This window comes from Sorex fumeus, unplaced genomic scaffold (assembly GCF_029834395.1).
Source record: "Sorex fumeus unplaced genomic scaffold, SorFum_2.1 ptg000098l, whole genome shotgun sequence".
Classification (NCBI taxonomy): domain Eukaryota; kingdom Metazoa; phylum Chordata; class Mammalia; order Eulipotyphla; family Soricidae; genus Sorex; species Sorex fumeus.
The window spans coordinates 85,420,728-85,438,256 of NW_026606155.1; the positions used below are offsets into that span (position 1 = coordinate 85,420,728).

At 39.4% G+C, this 17,529-nt stretch overlaps 1 protein-coding gene across 2 annotated transcripts in view; it reads right to left on the bottom strand.

Annotated features, from left to right (window-relative positions):
• INO80 (INO80 complex ATPase subunit) overlaps window positions 1–17,529 on the bottom strand; it is a 113,372-nt gene that overhangs the window by 69,767 nt on the left and 26,076 nt on the right. For both annotated transcript variants that reach the window (XM_056133677.1, XM_056133675.1), the window contains exons 6-14: window positions 17,157–17,277; window positions 15,181–15,395; window positions 10,438–10,491; window positions 9,474–9,677; window positions 3,984–4,179; window positions 2,930–2,997; window positions 1,841–2,050; window positions 1,323–1,403; window positions 408–503 (exon numbers count right to left, since the gene is read on the bottom strand). In XM_056133677.1, the coding sequence (XP_055989652.1) occupies window positions 408–503; window positions 1,323–1,403; window positions 1,841–2,050; window positions 2,930–2,997; window positions 3,984–4,179; window positions 9,474–9,677; window positions 10,438–10,491; window positions 15,181–15,395; window positions 17,157–17,277 (1,245 nt within the window). The remainder of the gene's footprint in view (window positions 1–407; window positions 504–1,322; window positions 1,404–1,840; window positions 2,051–2,929; window positions 2,998–3,983; window positions 4,180–9,473; window positions 9,678–10,437; window positions 10,492–15,180; window positions 15,396–17,156; window positions 17,278–17,529) is intronic.

Below are 17,529 nucleotides of genomic sequence, written 5' to 3' on the forward strand. Positions count from 1 at the left end.
CATGCCAGTTTAAAAAGGAGATTAATGTGATAATCCAAAATCTCTTAAATTGAATTCTGGCTTTCTTACTTACAAAATATAAAGATATAATACACTCTCTTATTAATTCCATCAGCAGGCTGTTTATATTTTGTTTTCTGTATTTTGGGCTACACCCACTGGTGCTCAGGGAATCAAGCGGTGCTGAGGATCAAACTTGGAGTCCCCATATGTGAAACATGTGCTCTGGCCCTCTGATCCATCTCTCTGACCCTCCCCAGCAGTAACTTTAAGAGAGAATCTGTATAAAGTATTTTGGAAACAATTCAAGAAATTGAACACCATAGCGAGTCACTAAATAAAGCATGAAAGAGGAGTGAGAAAGTATTGTAAAGAGCAACATAATTTTTTGTTGGACTGATTTTTACCTTAAATTTTGGAACAAATCTAGTAAACTCCTGATGCCAATTGTTAAGTGTAGAAGCAGGTGAAATTATTAAGAAAGGTCCCCAAATATTCTCTCTCTGAAATGAAAATAAATTAATTTAAAAAAAGGTTAATTAGGAAAATTCAAGATACTTAAAATTGAATTAAAACTAAGAACAGGAAACACAGAATGAGAGAATGATGTCTATTTTCTGTACTCAATAACAATATCTTATAGCTATAACAATTTGTTTCCTGTAACAATAGAGGAAAAAAAGTTACTCTGAGGAAAAAATTCCAAGCTCAGCCTTGTACATTACTTAATTCATATCATTTACAAAGCACTTATGACATATTGACTTATCTGTGCTGTATCCCCAACACTAGATGACAGAACAATGTTATGATTAGTTCAGATTTGCTTTTTTCAAATGCTCTTAGACATATTATCCATGAGTTCTCGCAAATTCTGACATGGTAGATAGTATTTGCAATTTGTTGAAAGAAAATCACACTTAAAAAGTCAAAATTTTAAGTTAGCTAAACAAAGGTGAGGTGAAATGCCCATTTACACTGGTAATAAGCATACAGTTGAGATATGATTTGTATCTGATCTAACTTCTAAGGGATGTCTGTTTGCCACCAGGCTGGTGATTTTCAACAGAAGGAGAAAGGAGAAGGCAGGGGTTCAAACTGCACATGCTGAAAAATATCCCAGTCCTCTTCAAAACCAAAATGTTTTCACCAGACTGTTTTACTTTATAAACAACTTGAAGATAAGGAGCAGATCATTGTCTTGCTACATATGTTAGAGAGCCTAGCACTGTGCTTGGTATGTGGCTGATTATCAATAAACACTGACTTAAGGATCTAGAATCTCAACTCTAGAGAAAGATGAAGAGACTGCTAGTACTCACTTCTGCCAGGTGAGCCAGGAGAGCAATGCTCTGTACTGTTTTGCCAAGGCCCATTTCATCGGCGAGAATTCCATTAATACCCTGAGTGGGGGGAGGGAGGTACAACATGGTCAATATACCTCACAACCTGTAAGAATTACACTAATGCCCAAATGAGTAACAAAAATACCCAGCTTCAGAAATATTACCCACTGCTATAACTAATGATTTCTTTTGCCAAAATCAAAAATCAAGATATAAGAGATGAGCAAAACAAACTTTGCTCTTGAGTTAATCTAACCCAGTCACAAAAGCAAATAACCACATTTAGCAAGACCACCTAAGAAAACTATGTACAGGATACAAATATTCTCTCATAAGTCACCAAATCAGAAATTTAGATATCGATGACTCTTGTTAAAGATATAGATACAAAGGACAACATTTAAAAAATTACTATGTTCCCACTTCATAATATGATTGATAAACCAAGGATTTAAGGGAAAAAAGATCAGATATGACATTGCTTTTAAATTCACCTGTTCATAGAGATTTGCCAACCAATTCATGCCTTTCAGCTGATAACCTTTTAATTTGCCATTAAAAATCGTGGGTTGTGGAATATCCTCGCCAGCGCGAATAGATGGGTTGGCCAGGCTGTAACTCTCCCCAAACCCAGTGCCAGATTTATTTGCTGCCCGGAGAGCAGCTGCTCGACTTTCTTTTGCATCTTCATCAAAAGACCTTGTCTGAAAAATTAGAAATATTTAAAAAGCATGAGGAAAGAAATTAATAAATGCAAATATAATTCATAATGACAATGTTATCTTCTAGTAATTGAAACAAACTTCTGAGTTAGTTTGCTACAGTACACTGTACAAAGCATAAAACATTATGTATGTTAATTTCAATTTAAAATTACATTAAGAATACATTTCTGATTGCTATCCAACAGGCCACGTTATAGGATACTCACTTAAGGATTTTGTGAAAGATTTATTTGGTGGTTGGCTGGATGTATCCATATCTACCATTGACCTGGATGCTGTCAGTTGTATAACTACCTCTAGACTGCATATTAAAGAGCATATTTGCTGTATTCTCAATCTAACACAATCTTCTTTATGATTTTTTAAAACACCACCCTATCATGACGAGCAAGTTATTACTAATATGAAAGAGGGCATAAGCTGAGCAGCTTTCTTAAGCTGTGATCTAGCTCTTTTTTAGTAAGTGAAAGGTGTGGTCTTTTTCATTGAACAACCATTACAGATTCCACACTGTATTGCACATGACTACTCAAAGACAAAACAAAGAAAGGAAAATGTCCTAGTTTTAGTAAATAAGTTCAAAGTACAGACAGACAGGTGAATGATCACTTTCCAAGTATTCCTACTACTCGACAACAAATAGAAGCACAGACATCACCAAATGCACTCACATATATATTTATTCCCCAATGTCATGTTTTCTGTACAAAGACTCTAGGGAGTCAAACACTGATGATATGTGCTCTACTCACATCCCCAATTATCTGTAAATGCATCCAACTAAAAAACTGCCTAAATAAAAAGTTGGGATGCTTTCAGAGTCTATTCTAGTTTACCTCGTTCATTTTTAAGACTCACCCGAGCTTGATGAATATGGTAAGCATTTTCAGCATTCTTCAGAGCCTGGGTTTTGAAATGGTTGCTATCTGAAAGGAAAAATTTACAGATTATCACACTGCATTGATATTCTTCAAAGATGTAATTCACACTAAAACATGAGGTTCCCTGAATCCTGCAATAGCCTAGGCTCATGGACAGTAAGAAACAGGAAGGCACAAATTCTCTGAGAGAAAAAATAACTTAGAAACAATTAACGGAGGCAAAAGATTGCCATGGTCATAGGTCAAAGTAAGCTCACAAAAACTACAAAAGATTGAACTCAGTTTCTAAATCCTGAGTTTCTTATTTGGGGGCTGTGGCGGATCACATCCAGCAATGCTCAGAACTTATTCCTGACTATATGCTCAGGGAGCACTCCTAGCAGGGATCAGGGGACCATTTGGGGTACTGGGCATGAACCTGGGTTAGGCAAATGTCCTACACACTGTACTCACTCCAGCCCCAATCCTGGGTTTTTCACACGAAGAAATGCCAAACCCAGGAAAAGCAAAACAAAGAGGATTCATTTTTTTAAAAATAAATTTATGCTTAATGAAAATATTTCAAGAAGAAATACAAATACATATAACCTCCACAAAATTATGAAGCATTATGTCTTTGTATTTCAACATAAATTAACTACTCTATAAAATTCTTCTCAAACTTTACCCCAGCTTATTCCTCTGTTCTTCTAGAGAGGAAAAGAAGAAAAGTGCCTGCCATTAAGAAAGGCTTGGGTTGGGGATGGGGAGTGCGGGAGGGAAACTGAGGAATTGGTGGTGGGAAATGTACATTGTTGAAGGTACATATGTTGGAGCATTGTATGAATGAAAACAAATCATAAACAACTTTTTAACTGTGTATCTCACAGGGATTCAGTAAAACTAAATAAATGACTAGTCTCTTGTACACCACAAAGAATCTAGTTACATAAGAAATGATTTCCTCTGCTGAAACATGTTCACTGACTCCTGATTTAGTACCTTCTACTTCTACTAATAAAACTTCAAACATTCAAACTTTCAGGCCTTACCATAATCTTCCTGTGTGATGTTAACTACCACCCCTCCGCCAATGTCAATTTGTCTCTGAGTAGAACTGTCTTCCAATTTCCTTAAGATTTCTTCTTGGATTCCATCATGACCCATGTCTCGCTTGCGACTCATGAAATGAGCATACAACTCTGTCTGGGTGATTAAAAAGTTGAGTTTTCTCTGTTGCCTCTTGGCCTAAGGAGGAAAAAAAGAGTTGTTGAGTACAGAATTCACATGATTTGACATATAATTTGCACATAATTCCTTCATAAATTTCCTTATTTTAGAATGGTGAAAATGGCTAATAGAAAGTTTTTTTTTTTTTTTTTTTGCTTTTTTGGTCACACCGGCGATGCTCAGGGGTTACTCCTGGCTCTGCACTCAGGAATTACTCCTGGCGTTGCTCCGGGGGACTATATGGGATGCTGGGAATCGAACCCAGGTCGGCTGCATGCAAGGCAAACGCCCTACCCACTGTGCTATCGCTCCAGCCCCTGGAAAGTTATTTTTACTAGAACCAAGTCAATAGAACTAAAAGCAAAGTATTGCTTAATATACATTTATTGCTTACTGCTTTATGATAACCTATATTTTGCATTTTTACAATAAGAAATCTGCTGGTGCCGCCAGCAGGTCAATCTGTACCTACGAGGCGAGTGTATCAACAGTCTGATGGCACCTTCAGACTTTCAGATACCCCAAAATTTCTCTGTGCCTTTGGACAGACCCCAAAAACTTAGGGCAAAGTATACCAAGAAAGTAAACGGCCAAAAGTTAGGTATGTGGGAGACACACGCACAAACCACCTCCAGCTCAGCTATATAATTGGAGGCATGTCCTCTCTGGTTCCTGATCGAACTGCTTAACAGCCATGATCCCAGAGACTCAGAAACGAATATCGGAACCCAACAGCTTTTGGCAGAAATGCGTCTGGACCCCACAGTAGGTTACTGTCGCCAGGCCACCCCAAGGGGAGAAACGGCGATGTCCCTCCACCTGCTCCCCCTAGGCAGCTCAGTGGCCGCCATCCTCCAGAGGCCATTGGACAGTCAGGTTTGGGCCTGCAGTGACAAGACATGCAGGGCCTCACGGGATGGGGTGGAGCCAGCCCTTTCCTCACCATCCCAACAAGACTCTGAGTCACCACTCATGAATGGCCTCTCCGGCTCCTGATCAAGCTACTTAACAGCCATGATCCCAGAGACTCAGGAACAAATCTCGGAACCCAGCAGGTTTTGGCAGATATCCCTCCAGATTTAACTGTTAAAACTTCAGTATTTCAAAATCGCGTGGCTAGAGCGATAGCACAGCGGTAGGGCATTTGCCTTGCACGCAGCCAACATGGCCGACCCGAGTTCGATTCCTCCGCCCCTCTCGGAGAGCCCAGCAAGCTACCGAGAGTATCTTGCCCGCACGGCAGAGCCTGGCAAGCTCCCCGTGACGTATTCGATATGCCAGACACAGTAACAACAAAGTCTCCAATGGAGATGTTACTGGGCCCCCTCGAGCAAATCATTGAACAACGGGAGGGTCTTTACCTCGAGCATGTCCTCTCTGGTTCCTGATCGAACTGCTTAACAGCCATGATCCCAGAGACTCAGAAACAAATCTCGAAACCCAACAGCTTTTGGCAGAAATGCGTCTGGACCCCACAGTAGGTTACTGTCGCCAGGCCACCCCAAGGGGAGAAACGGCGATGTCCCTCCACCTGCTCCCCCTAGGCGGCTCAGTGGCCGCCATCCTCCAGAGGCTCGAGCATAACCAGTAATAGAAAACAAATTGTCTACTGTTGCCTTTTCAGCAGATCTGAGTGTTGGGGTAAAATCCCAAATAATAATGGTGGGCCTGCTGTCAAAATATTGAATGTAATCTAAGTAGAGAGAGAGTAATGTAGAAATCATCTGCCCCAGAGGTAGGGAGAGGGTGTGGGATGGGGTATACTGGGGTTTTAGGTGGTAGAGAATGGGCACTGGTGAAAGTACGGGTGTTTCATTGTATGACCGAGACTTAAACTGGAAAGCTTTGTAACTGCTCTCACGGTGATTCAATAAATAAAATTATAACAACAAAAAAAAAGAAAGTAAAAAAGAAATCTTGCCTCAATTAGGCTTCTGTTTAAAGTGTTAATTGCTTTACTGTATTATTTTACTTGAAGCAACACTGAGATACCAACCAAATTCAAATATTTTTATTTGGGCAGTAGATAATGTATTATATATATTATAATCACATTATAATAATAATAGTTATTATTTTGGTTTGGGGCTACAGTTAGCGGAGCTTGAGAGTCACTCCCAGTAGTGCTGAGGTGATCGTATATGTTCCCACAGACTGAGTGTGGTCCTCCTATCTACAAAGCAGTAATTCAACAGCCCATGGCAACTCTCCAAGGCCTAGGTTTATTGTTTAAAAAATATAAACATACAGGGGGTCTGAGAGATAGTACTGCGGGTAGGGAACTTTCTTCGCATATGGCTGAACTAGGTTGTATTCCTAGCATTCCAAAGGGCCCCATGAACCAACCAGGAGTGATTCATGAGTATAGAGCAATAATCCCTGAGCACCGCCATGCATGGCCCCAAAACAACAGCAAAAATTAAAAAAAAAAAATCACATATTTAAAAAAAGGTCTTAAAAAATACAGACGTATTTTTGAAACATTTAAACATATAGTACAATGGGCAGGGGATTTAACCTTGCATGTGGCCAACCCTGATTCAATACCTAGCACTCTGTATGGTCTCCCATTCCCTGAGCAGAGTTAGAAGTAAGCCCTGAGCACTGTCAGGTGTAGACACCCAAAAAAATTCTCACCAAAAAAAAAGGTCAAAATTTCAAAAAGTAAAAAATAAAAAGTCAAAACATATGCTACATGATAAATTATTTCAAAAGTTTATATACAACATATCAGCAACTAAGAGGTCATCCAAAAAAGATGCTCTCCCACCCTCAAATTCATATGTAATCACAGCTATAAAATATAAATATTAAGAATATATACCCCAACATCCACATTTTTAAAAATTGAAATGTTGCAAAAGCTAAATTCAAAGTGTCCCTGAAAAACCTGGTAAGGAAAATAACCACTGTGTCAATCAAATCATTCTTCAAGATAAATAATGAAATGAGTAGATAAATTCAGAAGACTGAATTAAATGACATATAGTACATAGTATTAATACTAAATTGGGGCAGGATAGATAGTATATAGATTAAGTTGCTTGCCTTGCATGTGGCCAACCTGAGTTGAACACCAACACATATGGTCTCTAGAGCACCACTAGGAGTAAATCCAGAGCATAGCCACATGTGGTTCAAACCCCGCTCCCCTCTCCCCAAAAAAAACAGGAGGAAAAGGAAGAGAAGGAGGAGGAGGTAGAAATGGCAACAGCTGCCAAATAAGGACAACAAAGTATGCAACAATGTTACTGTTTTATGCTTTTAGAGAAATAAGCTACAATTCTAAATACAAAATCTGAGAACATCTGGGAGAAAATTAAGATATATTTCATAATGATACAAATGTTCAATGTTTCAAGCTATCAAGTACTGTCAATAAAACCTTTCTAAACTAAAACATAAAAGATGAATATCTTAGCCTGGAGAGAACAGAAGCCTTCTTAAGGGATGCCCTGGTTCCAATCACTGGCACATGTCCCCTTCCCAGTCCCAGTCAGGTGTGGACCCCACAACAACAATAAAAAAAATCCATCACTCCTTTCAACTTAGAGAAGTTGAACAGTATATATTTAAATGACACTAAAAAAACTTAGTAGTAGAGAGGATGACTAGAATGGATGATGTCGTGGGGCTGATCCCACCAACCCACCCTATTCTCCACCCCAAATTGGTAGAAAATGATATAGAACATAACCATTGGTGATATATCTAGACTTCTCTTCTGTATATAAAAGTAGAAAGCTCCTATTTGGTATGATTTGGGGGTATGCAACTGCACCACATTTTTCTCATATAAATTCAAAGTTAACAGCAAACATAGTTTGTAATGTACTGAATCATAGCAAACAGGAACATTTTACTTTCAGATAGAGGGAAAACTTGTTCTCAGGAGAATGGCTCAGAAACATGAATCGTAAGCTCAAGTTGCTTGCTAAACTCCATGATCTATGACTAATTCATAAATGTCGCTAACCTTACTAGACATTCCTGAGATCAACAAATGTTTATTAACTCAATGATGTATTTTAACTTTGTACAAAGAAACAAGTTACCCAGGGGACATAAGAAATCTGGGGGACTAGAGTGATAGCACAGTGGGTAGGGCATTTGCCTTGCACGCAGCCCAGCCGGTTCAACTCCCAGCATCCCATATGGTCCCCCAGCACTGCCAGGAGTAATTCCTGAGTGCAGAGCCAGGAGTAACCCCTGTGCATTGCTGGGTGTGACCCAAAAAGAAAAAAAAAGACATCTGGATAAAACCCGTAATCACCTTCTAGAGAATGATAAAAGAGGAAAAATTAAAAGCTCAGAAGAGCTCAAAGAATCACTAGGACAGACCAGCTACCTACACCTGAAAGAATATATTCAATCTTTGATTTCCTTTCTTTGTCCCATTCAATTTGCCTTTTAATCACCCCAATCTATTTACCAATGGCAACAGGATTTTGTCTTCGGAATTTTTTTTTTTTTTGGCTTCCTACAATATTCACTGTTTGCATCAGCTGACCACAGGTTTAGCAAGAGTACCGCTGACTGCAAACTAAAACAACAAAGCAGGTGGAAATTAGGTCTCAGAAAACTGACTAGTTGTTCATTGTCCCTGTATGGTCATATAACTGTCACTAAATGCAGCTCTTTAAAAAAAAAAAAAAATCAAAACTGCTGCCAGTACCTGCAACCTAGCCAAGATTAGCTATAGGCTATTTTCTTTTTCTTTCTTTCATTATTCATTTTATTTTAGTTTTCCAGAAATATACAGAGTTAGAATAAGGATAAAAAGAACAAAAGAAATTTGCATAAAAGGAAAGGTTTATGAGCAGGGGAAAAAAAAACCTAATTGAAAAATAAAAACAGAACTGGGTTACTGAAATAAAATCATTTCCACAAAGTTAATAAAACATTTTTTTTGGTTGGACCATTTCATTGGTCAAACTTAGGGCAAAAATTTTTTTTGAACCATACTCGGTTTTGCTCAAGACTTACTACTGGAGAGTTTGGGCGAGCATATGTGGCGCCAGGGTCCACTACATGCAAAGCAAGCAAGCACCTTAACCACTGTTCCATCTAATGGGGTGTGGCCATATCTCCGGTGCTCGGGGCTACTCCTAGATCAAGTGCTTACTCCCAATGGTGTTCGGGAGATCAGAAGCTGAACCCAGGCCATCTTAAGGCAAAGCATGCACTCCAGTCCACTTACCTCTCCGGACTGGCCCTCGCTGGTTAGACTTTTAAATTACAAAGTAATACCCCCCATCACTTAGTGTAGTTGTAGCAATTAGGGTTTTCAAATATTTATGCTTTTACATTACCTCCCGCATTTCTTCATCCAACTTCCGCTGCTCCAATGCTTCTTTTTCTGCACGCTTTCGGTGTTCCTTTTCTACCTTTTCGTATTTCTTCCAATATAGGAGCATCTCCTTTGTAAGGCGGCGGGCACGAGGCAAAGTCTCCTTACAGTTCTTTTGGGCCTGCAAGGCAGCTCGACGTACCTCCTTCATGCACTGATGGGCAAGCTGTAGGAGACAACACCGTCATTATAAGAGGATGCCAAGAGCTGGGCCAATGCTCCACAGGCTCCTATGTTCAGGCACACAAGCCTCACGGGGCCTCCTTTCTTCCCCCACCCTAAGCTGACGAATATCTCTGCATATTACTGGGACCCAAAGAGCACGAGGTATTATTAGGGAAGAGAAATCTACAGATATATGAAAACCTGTATGTGCTTCCAGGAAATTACATGTTCCCAGATGTGCTGAGAAATTATTACACACACACATGATAATAAGTTAGAAATATGTACATGCTAGCACCATATGTTTAATATGGATTAAGCAAATTTACTCTTCACAAAATTTCTATGAAGTTGGTGTTATCAATCTCATTATATAGATGAGAAAACCAAGGTCATCTGACTGACTAACCCATGACAAACCATTATCACTGGCATGAGCTCATTCCACTCTCATAGCTTCCCAAAGTAGCCGAGCTACTTCTATTTTAGAAAGATATTAGCATCATTTCTTAATTGAAGGCACTGAGCAGGGCAAAATTCTGACTTCTACCCAAAGAATCAGTGTGATGTGTTTTATCCAAAAAAGCTAAAACACCAAAAGCATGAGGAAGAATAAATCTACTTATTTTTTCAAAAGAGAACGTTAAGAAACTCTCTTAAATACTCTGATTCACTACCATGCAAGAAGAATAGCAAGAATAAATTAAAAAAAAAACATTCTAGTGAAGCATAAAATGGAAAGTATAAAGTTATAATTTTACCTTTCGGCTATTGGTGAGAAACAGGTTACGAGCTGAAGCTTTCTGCTTGTTGGCCTAAAATATTCAAAAAGAGTATTTCATTAAGAATTCCTTAGAAATAATATTGTGTATTGATATGTCTCTTATTCAATTCTTCAAAAGTTAGAAGATAAAATTTCAAACCAAGTATATTCAAGATGTATTACTAACTTCCTTGTATGAAAGCGGGGCCAGGGAACAAGTCTCGGCCTCAATCGTATAAGGCATACTCTTCCATTTAACCACATTCCTGACCCTTAAATACATTATTACTTCTAAAAATACTTCTAAAATTCCAATCCACATACTGTTTAAGCTTCTCAAGCAGCATTAAGAACACAATGGCACTGGAAAGGTGGCCTAGACTGGTGTTGGAAACATATTCTCTGCCAAGGGTCATTTAAAATACCACTCATGAACCATATAATACAGATAGGCATGAGCAGCTGATAAAAAGCATTAAGTATCTGTTCCTGTCATGTACCACAAGATTTCATGGACCTGCGGGCCAGAGGTCCCCCACCTCTGGTCTAGAATGTGTGAGGCTACAAGTTTGATCCCTGGTACCATAAGACACCCTGACAACCACCACCCCACACTCCCACCTGCATGGCTGAGTCATAAAAATCAGTCCTTGATTCTTTTATTTTTAAATAGGTTGAGACAAGAATATGGTAGAGCAGTAAGAAAACACGTGACTAGCAAGTAAGGCCCAAGGTTTGATTCCTAACAACACACACACACACACACACACACACACAGTTTTTTTTTTAAAGGCTTTTAAAAAGGTTTTTGGTTGTCTTAAAGTCATCTGTAACTTTTGGAGATATTTTAATACATTGCAGTCATGGGCTAGAGTGATAGCACAGCGGGTAGGGCGTTTGTCTTGCACTTGGCCAACCCGAGTTCGATTCCTCCGTCCCTCTCAGAGAGCCTGGCAAGCTACCAAGAGTATCCCGCCCACACGGGAGAGCCTGGCAATCTCCCCGTGGTGTATTTGACATGCCCAAAACAGTTACAAGTCTCACGATAGAGACATTACTAGTGCCCGCTCGAGCAAATTGATGAACAATAGGAGGACAGTGCTACAGTGCAGTGCCATTGCAGTAACTGCATACTCAAACCCAAGCACCACCCTGACTAAAGCTGATCTACAAAGAGCCAAAGCAGAATGCCCATATTCAGGAACTGTTTGAGAAAAGGTAAATTGGCTTTGTGACTAATTAGAACCCTCCTCCAATTATTGCAAATCTGCTGCCAATATTATTCAATTTCTGCTATGACAGTCTCATCTTTAACAAAAAGTCTGAAACAGTCCGAAAATGTAAGATGACAACATCTAAAACTGCTCATCATTCCTTCCATTTCTACTCAAAACAAAAAAAAAACCCGCACAACCTCAACAGAGACTAGATTTTCCATGATGATTCGACCTGAGAGCAGATGAAAGAGCTAAGTGGCTCTCTGACCATAAAAAGGTTTAGTGTGTCCCCCACCCTGCCCCCCACGCAAAGGGGCTCAATCCTTGATTCTGAAGAAATATAACTTCAAAGTTACACAGAGGGCCTAAAAGTCATCTTTGTCATATTACCAACCCAAATTCCTTTAATTTTAGGCCCTCTATAAAAATTTTTGTCTGTTTAAAGAATCTCAAATATCCCTACTAAATTTATTACTACCAGATAGGTATCACCTGAAGCCTTAGCCCCAAAGCACCAAGCAGATTTTCCAGTTTTTCCATCAAGAATGCTCAGGAGGGGCTGCAGAGATAGTACAGAGGCATGGGGGGGGGGGGGGGTGGAGGTGGTTAAGGCTCATGGGGCTTCAGGCCTTCTGAGCACTGCTTGGAAACAAGCAATGCAATCCTGTCATCTTTACTTTTGTTTGGTACTGTGCTTTCTGTTATCACCAGCACCACAAACAGTATCTAGCGATACCCCACAACACCCCAGATATGCACCCAGACCACATACTGTAGTCATATTCCCAGCACCCCCGGTCCCTGTAAGCACATGTGAGCACAGCAATAAGTCATTGCAACATCAACAGAGATAAGAGGGTAATAGAAAAAAAAGAGAGCTCACATACAAATTTCCTTTCCAAAAATGCTTATTAATAGTAATCATACAGTAGAGAAACACCACCATACCAAGAATTCAAAGGTAGTATCACCAATATCAAGAACAAGAAACTGTAGGTCTCTTGATACAATACCAAGTAATACCCATTTCTTCCCTGGTGACTGTGACAAAATTACATAACCCAAACCTAATTGTAAGGAACTATCACACAAAGTCCAAAGTCAAAACCACCCTACCAACTAACTGGCTGTACTACTTTTGTTGTATTTTTTTTTTTTTTGGTGGCACTCAGTAAGAGTTGGACTCCTCTTTATGGTACTTGCACCCATCTCACGGTGGATAAGCAAACTGCATCACTAGGGATTACAACAGAGCTGTAAGGCCCCAACAGTAGTGCCAGCAGGGCTGTTTTCAGTGCATGTGGGATACCAAGTACCAGAAGCCATGATCCTATGATAGCAAGGCAGGAAATCAAGTTCCTGTGCTATTTCTCCAGTCCTAAGGCCAATATTATTAAACAAACAAATAAGAAGTCATCAAAACTAGGAACTGTTGCAGATTTAAGGAGATTAAGGAAATTTGGTAACTAAATATATGTAGCCCCAGACTGGATCTCAGATTAAATCATGAAAGGGGAGTGCAGGGGGGGAGAGAAATGGCTCATAACGGACATCGAATCAACTGAATAAAGTTGAATATGGCCTGCTGATCAGATAATAATTTTTCTTGGTGGGGAAAAGGTACATCCCATGCAGTGCTCAGGAGATCCCAGGGCCCCACCTATGATTCTTGGCCAACTGAGCCAGTGGTTCGCATGTGGGCCAGAGGATGCTCAGGTCACTGTGGTGTTAGGACCAGCTCAATTGTGCCGGGGGCCTCCAGGGCTGAAACCAGCAAGGCCAGAAATCAGACCCAGGTGAGGCAAATGCTACACATGAACATCCTAATCAATGTACCATTTATTCATGGCCCCCAGATAATAATCATTATGGCTTCTTTGCAATTACGAGAAAATGTCTTTTTTATTAAGAAATACTCATTAAGTTATTAGGAATCTGAAACTAACAAAATTTCAATCTAACCCTGGAGGAGAAAATCTAAAATGGATGGGGAAAAAATGTATGCATTTGTAAAACAAAAGCAAAGAAAACAACTGCCAACTATAAGCAAAGGATACATGGCTGTTCCTTGCATTATTCTTGCCATATATTTTTTAAAACATTGTTTTGAACTAATTTTAGACTTATAGAAAAGTTGCAAAAAATAGTGCAGAGTTCCCTTACGTCCCTCCCCCCGATTTCCCTAATTTTAGCCTCTTATATAACCATAGTACAATCATTAAAAAGGAAATTAAACTGGCAAAATATTAACTAGAGGTTTCATTTGAATGTTAAGAATTTCCCATCAGTATCCGGCTGCTTTTCTAGGATTCTATAGGATAACATTTAGTTGCTTTTCTCATTAATCTCTTAAGACGAAATAAGCAAGTGTAACATCTCAATCATTCTTGAAGCTTTCTGTAATATTTCCTCAATCTTTGTTACTTAACACATTTTGGCAAGAATACCACAAAATTATGTCAAAATTTAATAGTGCTATTTACTCTAAAAATTTGGTAAGATGCACTCATCAGTTTTTTTTTACTATAGTAATCTTTCCCTATGCGTTAATACATATAATGGGGTAGATGATTTGAGTCTATGTAAATTGTTTCTCTTCTATCTTTTACCCTTTAATTTTAGCATTCCTCATTAGGTTCAGTCAACAACAATTACTGAGAAGGCTGCATAATAATGCTTCTCACAGGGCCAGAGCAATAGCACAGCTGGTAAGACATTTATCTTGCAAGTGGCTGACCCAGCATCCTATATGGTACTCCAAGCACCACTGGAGCAACTGCTGAGTGCAGAGCCAGAAGTAACCCTTGAGCATCACTGGGTGTGACTCACTGTCACTGTCCTCCCGTTGTTCATCGATTTTCTCCAGCGGGCCCAATAACGTCTCCATCGTGAGACTTTGTTATTACTGTGTTTGGCATATCGAATACATCACGGGTAGCTTGCAAAGCCCAAAGAGGAAAAAAAAGAACCTTCCCACAACCCTTTTTTCCTTGTACACTCAATAAATAGAAATCTTATACAAGACCTCTGTCTACCCTACCTATTAATATACTCAACCATTTATTGACAACAGTGTAGACTCACAAATACTTCTTTTATGCTATGGGTTAAATTCATTACTATCATTTATTTTGTTCTTCAAATAATTGTAACTTTGACCATGAAAAGTGCCTTCACCTTGTCACCTTTGTTTTGACAAATTCCAACTATTGTCCACCCCCAATCCCGCCCATCTTTATTCAATAATGCTTAAACATGTTTCTCTGGCTCCTTCGCCATCTTTTCTAGTGACTGCTATATTCAAAAGTTTACATATTTGCTTAACAACTTTCCTCGTCCTTTTAAATTTCCCTTAGTTTCTATCCATTTGTCATCAAATCTCTATTGATATGCACAACACAATGTTCCTTCCTTAAAGAGACCTCCCAAGATTTTTGGCCTAGAACTATTTTCCTATCTGGAATATGTGAATACATCCAAGTCTCACAGAAAACAAAAAATCCTGCCATCGCCAACTCACTTACTTTTGGTAGTTCCTTTTTCACAATGCTGAGCCATACTTTCCTGCGACGAGCATTAAGCTGCTCAATGGATAAGTGCTTCTTCTTGGTGCCAGGAGGAGGTGCATCATGAGAAAACTTGGCAAAGACTTTGGTTTGGTGGTGATGGCGACGAGGGGACTCTTCTGAGGAAAGTTCTTCATCCCTTCGTCTTTTTTTCTTCACTTTTTTCAACTTGGCTGCAAAAGAAATAAACACTCAGCATACTGCAATTTCCTTCCAAAGCAGACTATTATAAAACAACATCATGATTATCAACAATATCATTGATGTTTTTTCCTTATCTTACAAAGCCCAGCAATGTGTATTTCTTCATCCGTTTGGGTACATGAATATTTCAAGAGGAAGATTTTTTTACTATATTAGAAGAGAACACTGGATAATTATTCTGCTTGCACTGAACATAAATACAGAATTAAATCATAAAACAATTTCTCTTGAGCCTAGCAATAGGAAAAGAGACTTATGAAGTTAAAATAAGCTCAAATAATGATTTTTAAGGGGAAACATCTCAGCCTGTGCAACATCACTGTCACTGTGTTATTCCCCGATTTGCTCGAGCAGGCCCAGTAACATTGTGAGACTTGTTACTTTGTTTGGCATATCTAATACATCACGGGGAGCTAGCCAGGCTTTGCTGTGCAGGCAAGATACTCTCGGTAGCTTGCCGGGCTCTCCGAAAAGGGCGGAGGAATCGAACTCAGGTCGGCCATGTTGGCTGTGTGCAAGGCAAACGCCCTACCCGCTGTGCTATCGCTCCAGTCCCCTTGTGCAACCTAAGAAGACTAAAGAGAAAGAGAAAGAAATGTGCATTAACTAATAGGACATTAAGACCTCTGAAGCAAATCCATATGTATGGAACAAAAACATAATTGGAGAGAAAAGACGTGGAGCAGAAGAAATAAACAAAAAAACATGCGAAGACTGGGAAGATGACTCAATATGTTGGAGCACAGGCTTTGCACTTTTAGTCCCAGGTTCAATTCCTGGCACATGATGTCCTGAGCACCATTGAAAATGACTCTGAACACTGATGGAGAAGCCTCTGAGCATCGCTAGGTAAGGGAAGAAGGGCAAAGAGTCTTTTTGAGTAGAGTTCAGACCTTGATAGAAATAAAATCTGCCTAGAACTGATAATTAAAACTTTCCCTTCCTAGTTCCTTCCTGATTTCCTGCAGCTGAGAGTTCCCTTTAAGAGAGGAAAGGACACTTCCTGGCAAACATGTAAACAAACACTACAGAAGATCATCAAGAGGTGATCTATTTAAATCACCACATTTAGCAACAATTACTACTCCCAAACACTTCAGGTTACTCTTTCCACTTCCCTGTGCAAAACCAACTTCTTCATCTCCCAGAACATTTCCAATACTTTCAAAGTATGTAAAAATGAACTAATTAAGTTTAAACCACTATTATCAAAGCTATAGAGCACTACAGCTTTTTCTTTTCTGCGTTTTTTTTTTGGGGGGGGGATGGGAGGGAGGGAGCCTCCTGTGGTGAAAGGGATCAAACCTAGTTTTCCTGCATGTGCTCCAGCCCTTTGAGTTATCTCCCTGGCAGAAAACCAGATCTTTTGTTTGTGTTGTTTTGCACCTGGCAATGCTCAGAGGTTATTCCTGGCTCTGCACTCAGGAATTGCTGGTCATTGCTTGGGGAACCATATGCGATGCTGGGATGAAACCCGGGTCAGCCGTGTACAAGGCAAGCACCCTACTAGATGTACTATCGCTCCAGTCCCCTAATCTGAGCTCTTATGTCCAATTCTAGAAAACATCACTCAAATAAGGAGCTAAGGTTAATAGGACTAGTATTTCTATTTAGAAAAGGGAAACTAGTGTTGTTTGGATAAACCAAATTCCCACTACATGGATTCAGGTCCAAATGCCCCAGAGTAGGCAACACACAATCCTGAAACTAGAAATGAGTAAATAGTGCACCTTTAAGTTTCTTCTCTTCCTTGAATTTCTTTTTTTTGGGTCCAAGGAGATGCCGTTGTTGTTCATAAAAAGGATCATATGTGGAGAGCAGGCCTGCACTGTAGTACTGGTATTGCTGCAACTGAAGCAGGGCAAACAGTGATGATTAGAAGGGTCCATCTGTGTTCTCTAGCACAACTTCAAATTTTCCTTGAAGCCAACGAAAACCATAGCTCAGAAATACAGTAATCTTCCCATGAAAGACCAATGCAGATTTAGTTAATAGAAAATTAAAATGAAAATTGAAAATTTCTTCATTTCAACACCAAAATGGGTTCATCAGCTATGCGAATAAAAGCTATTAGAAATAAAAATATAAAACACTTTATGCTTC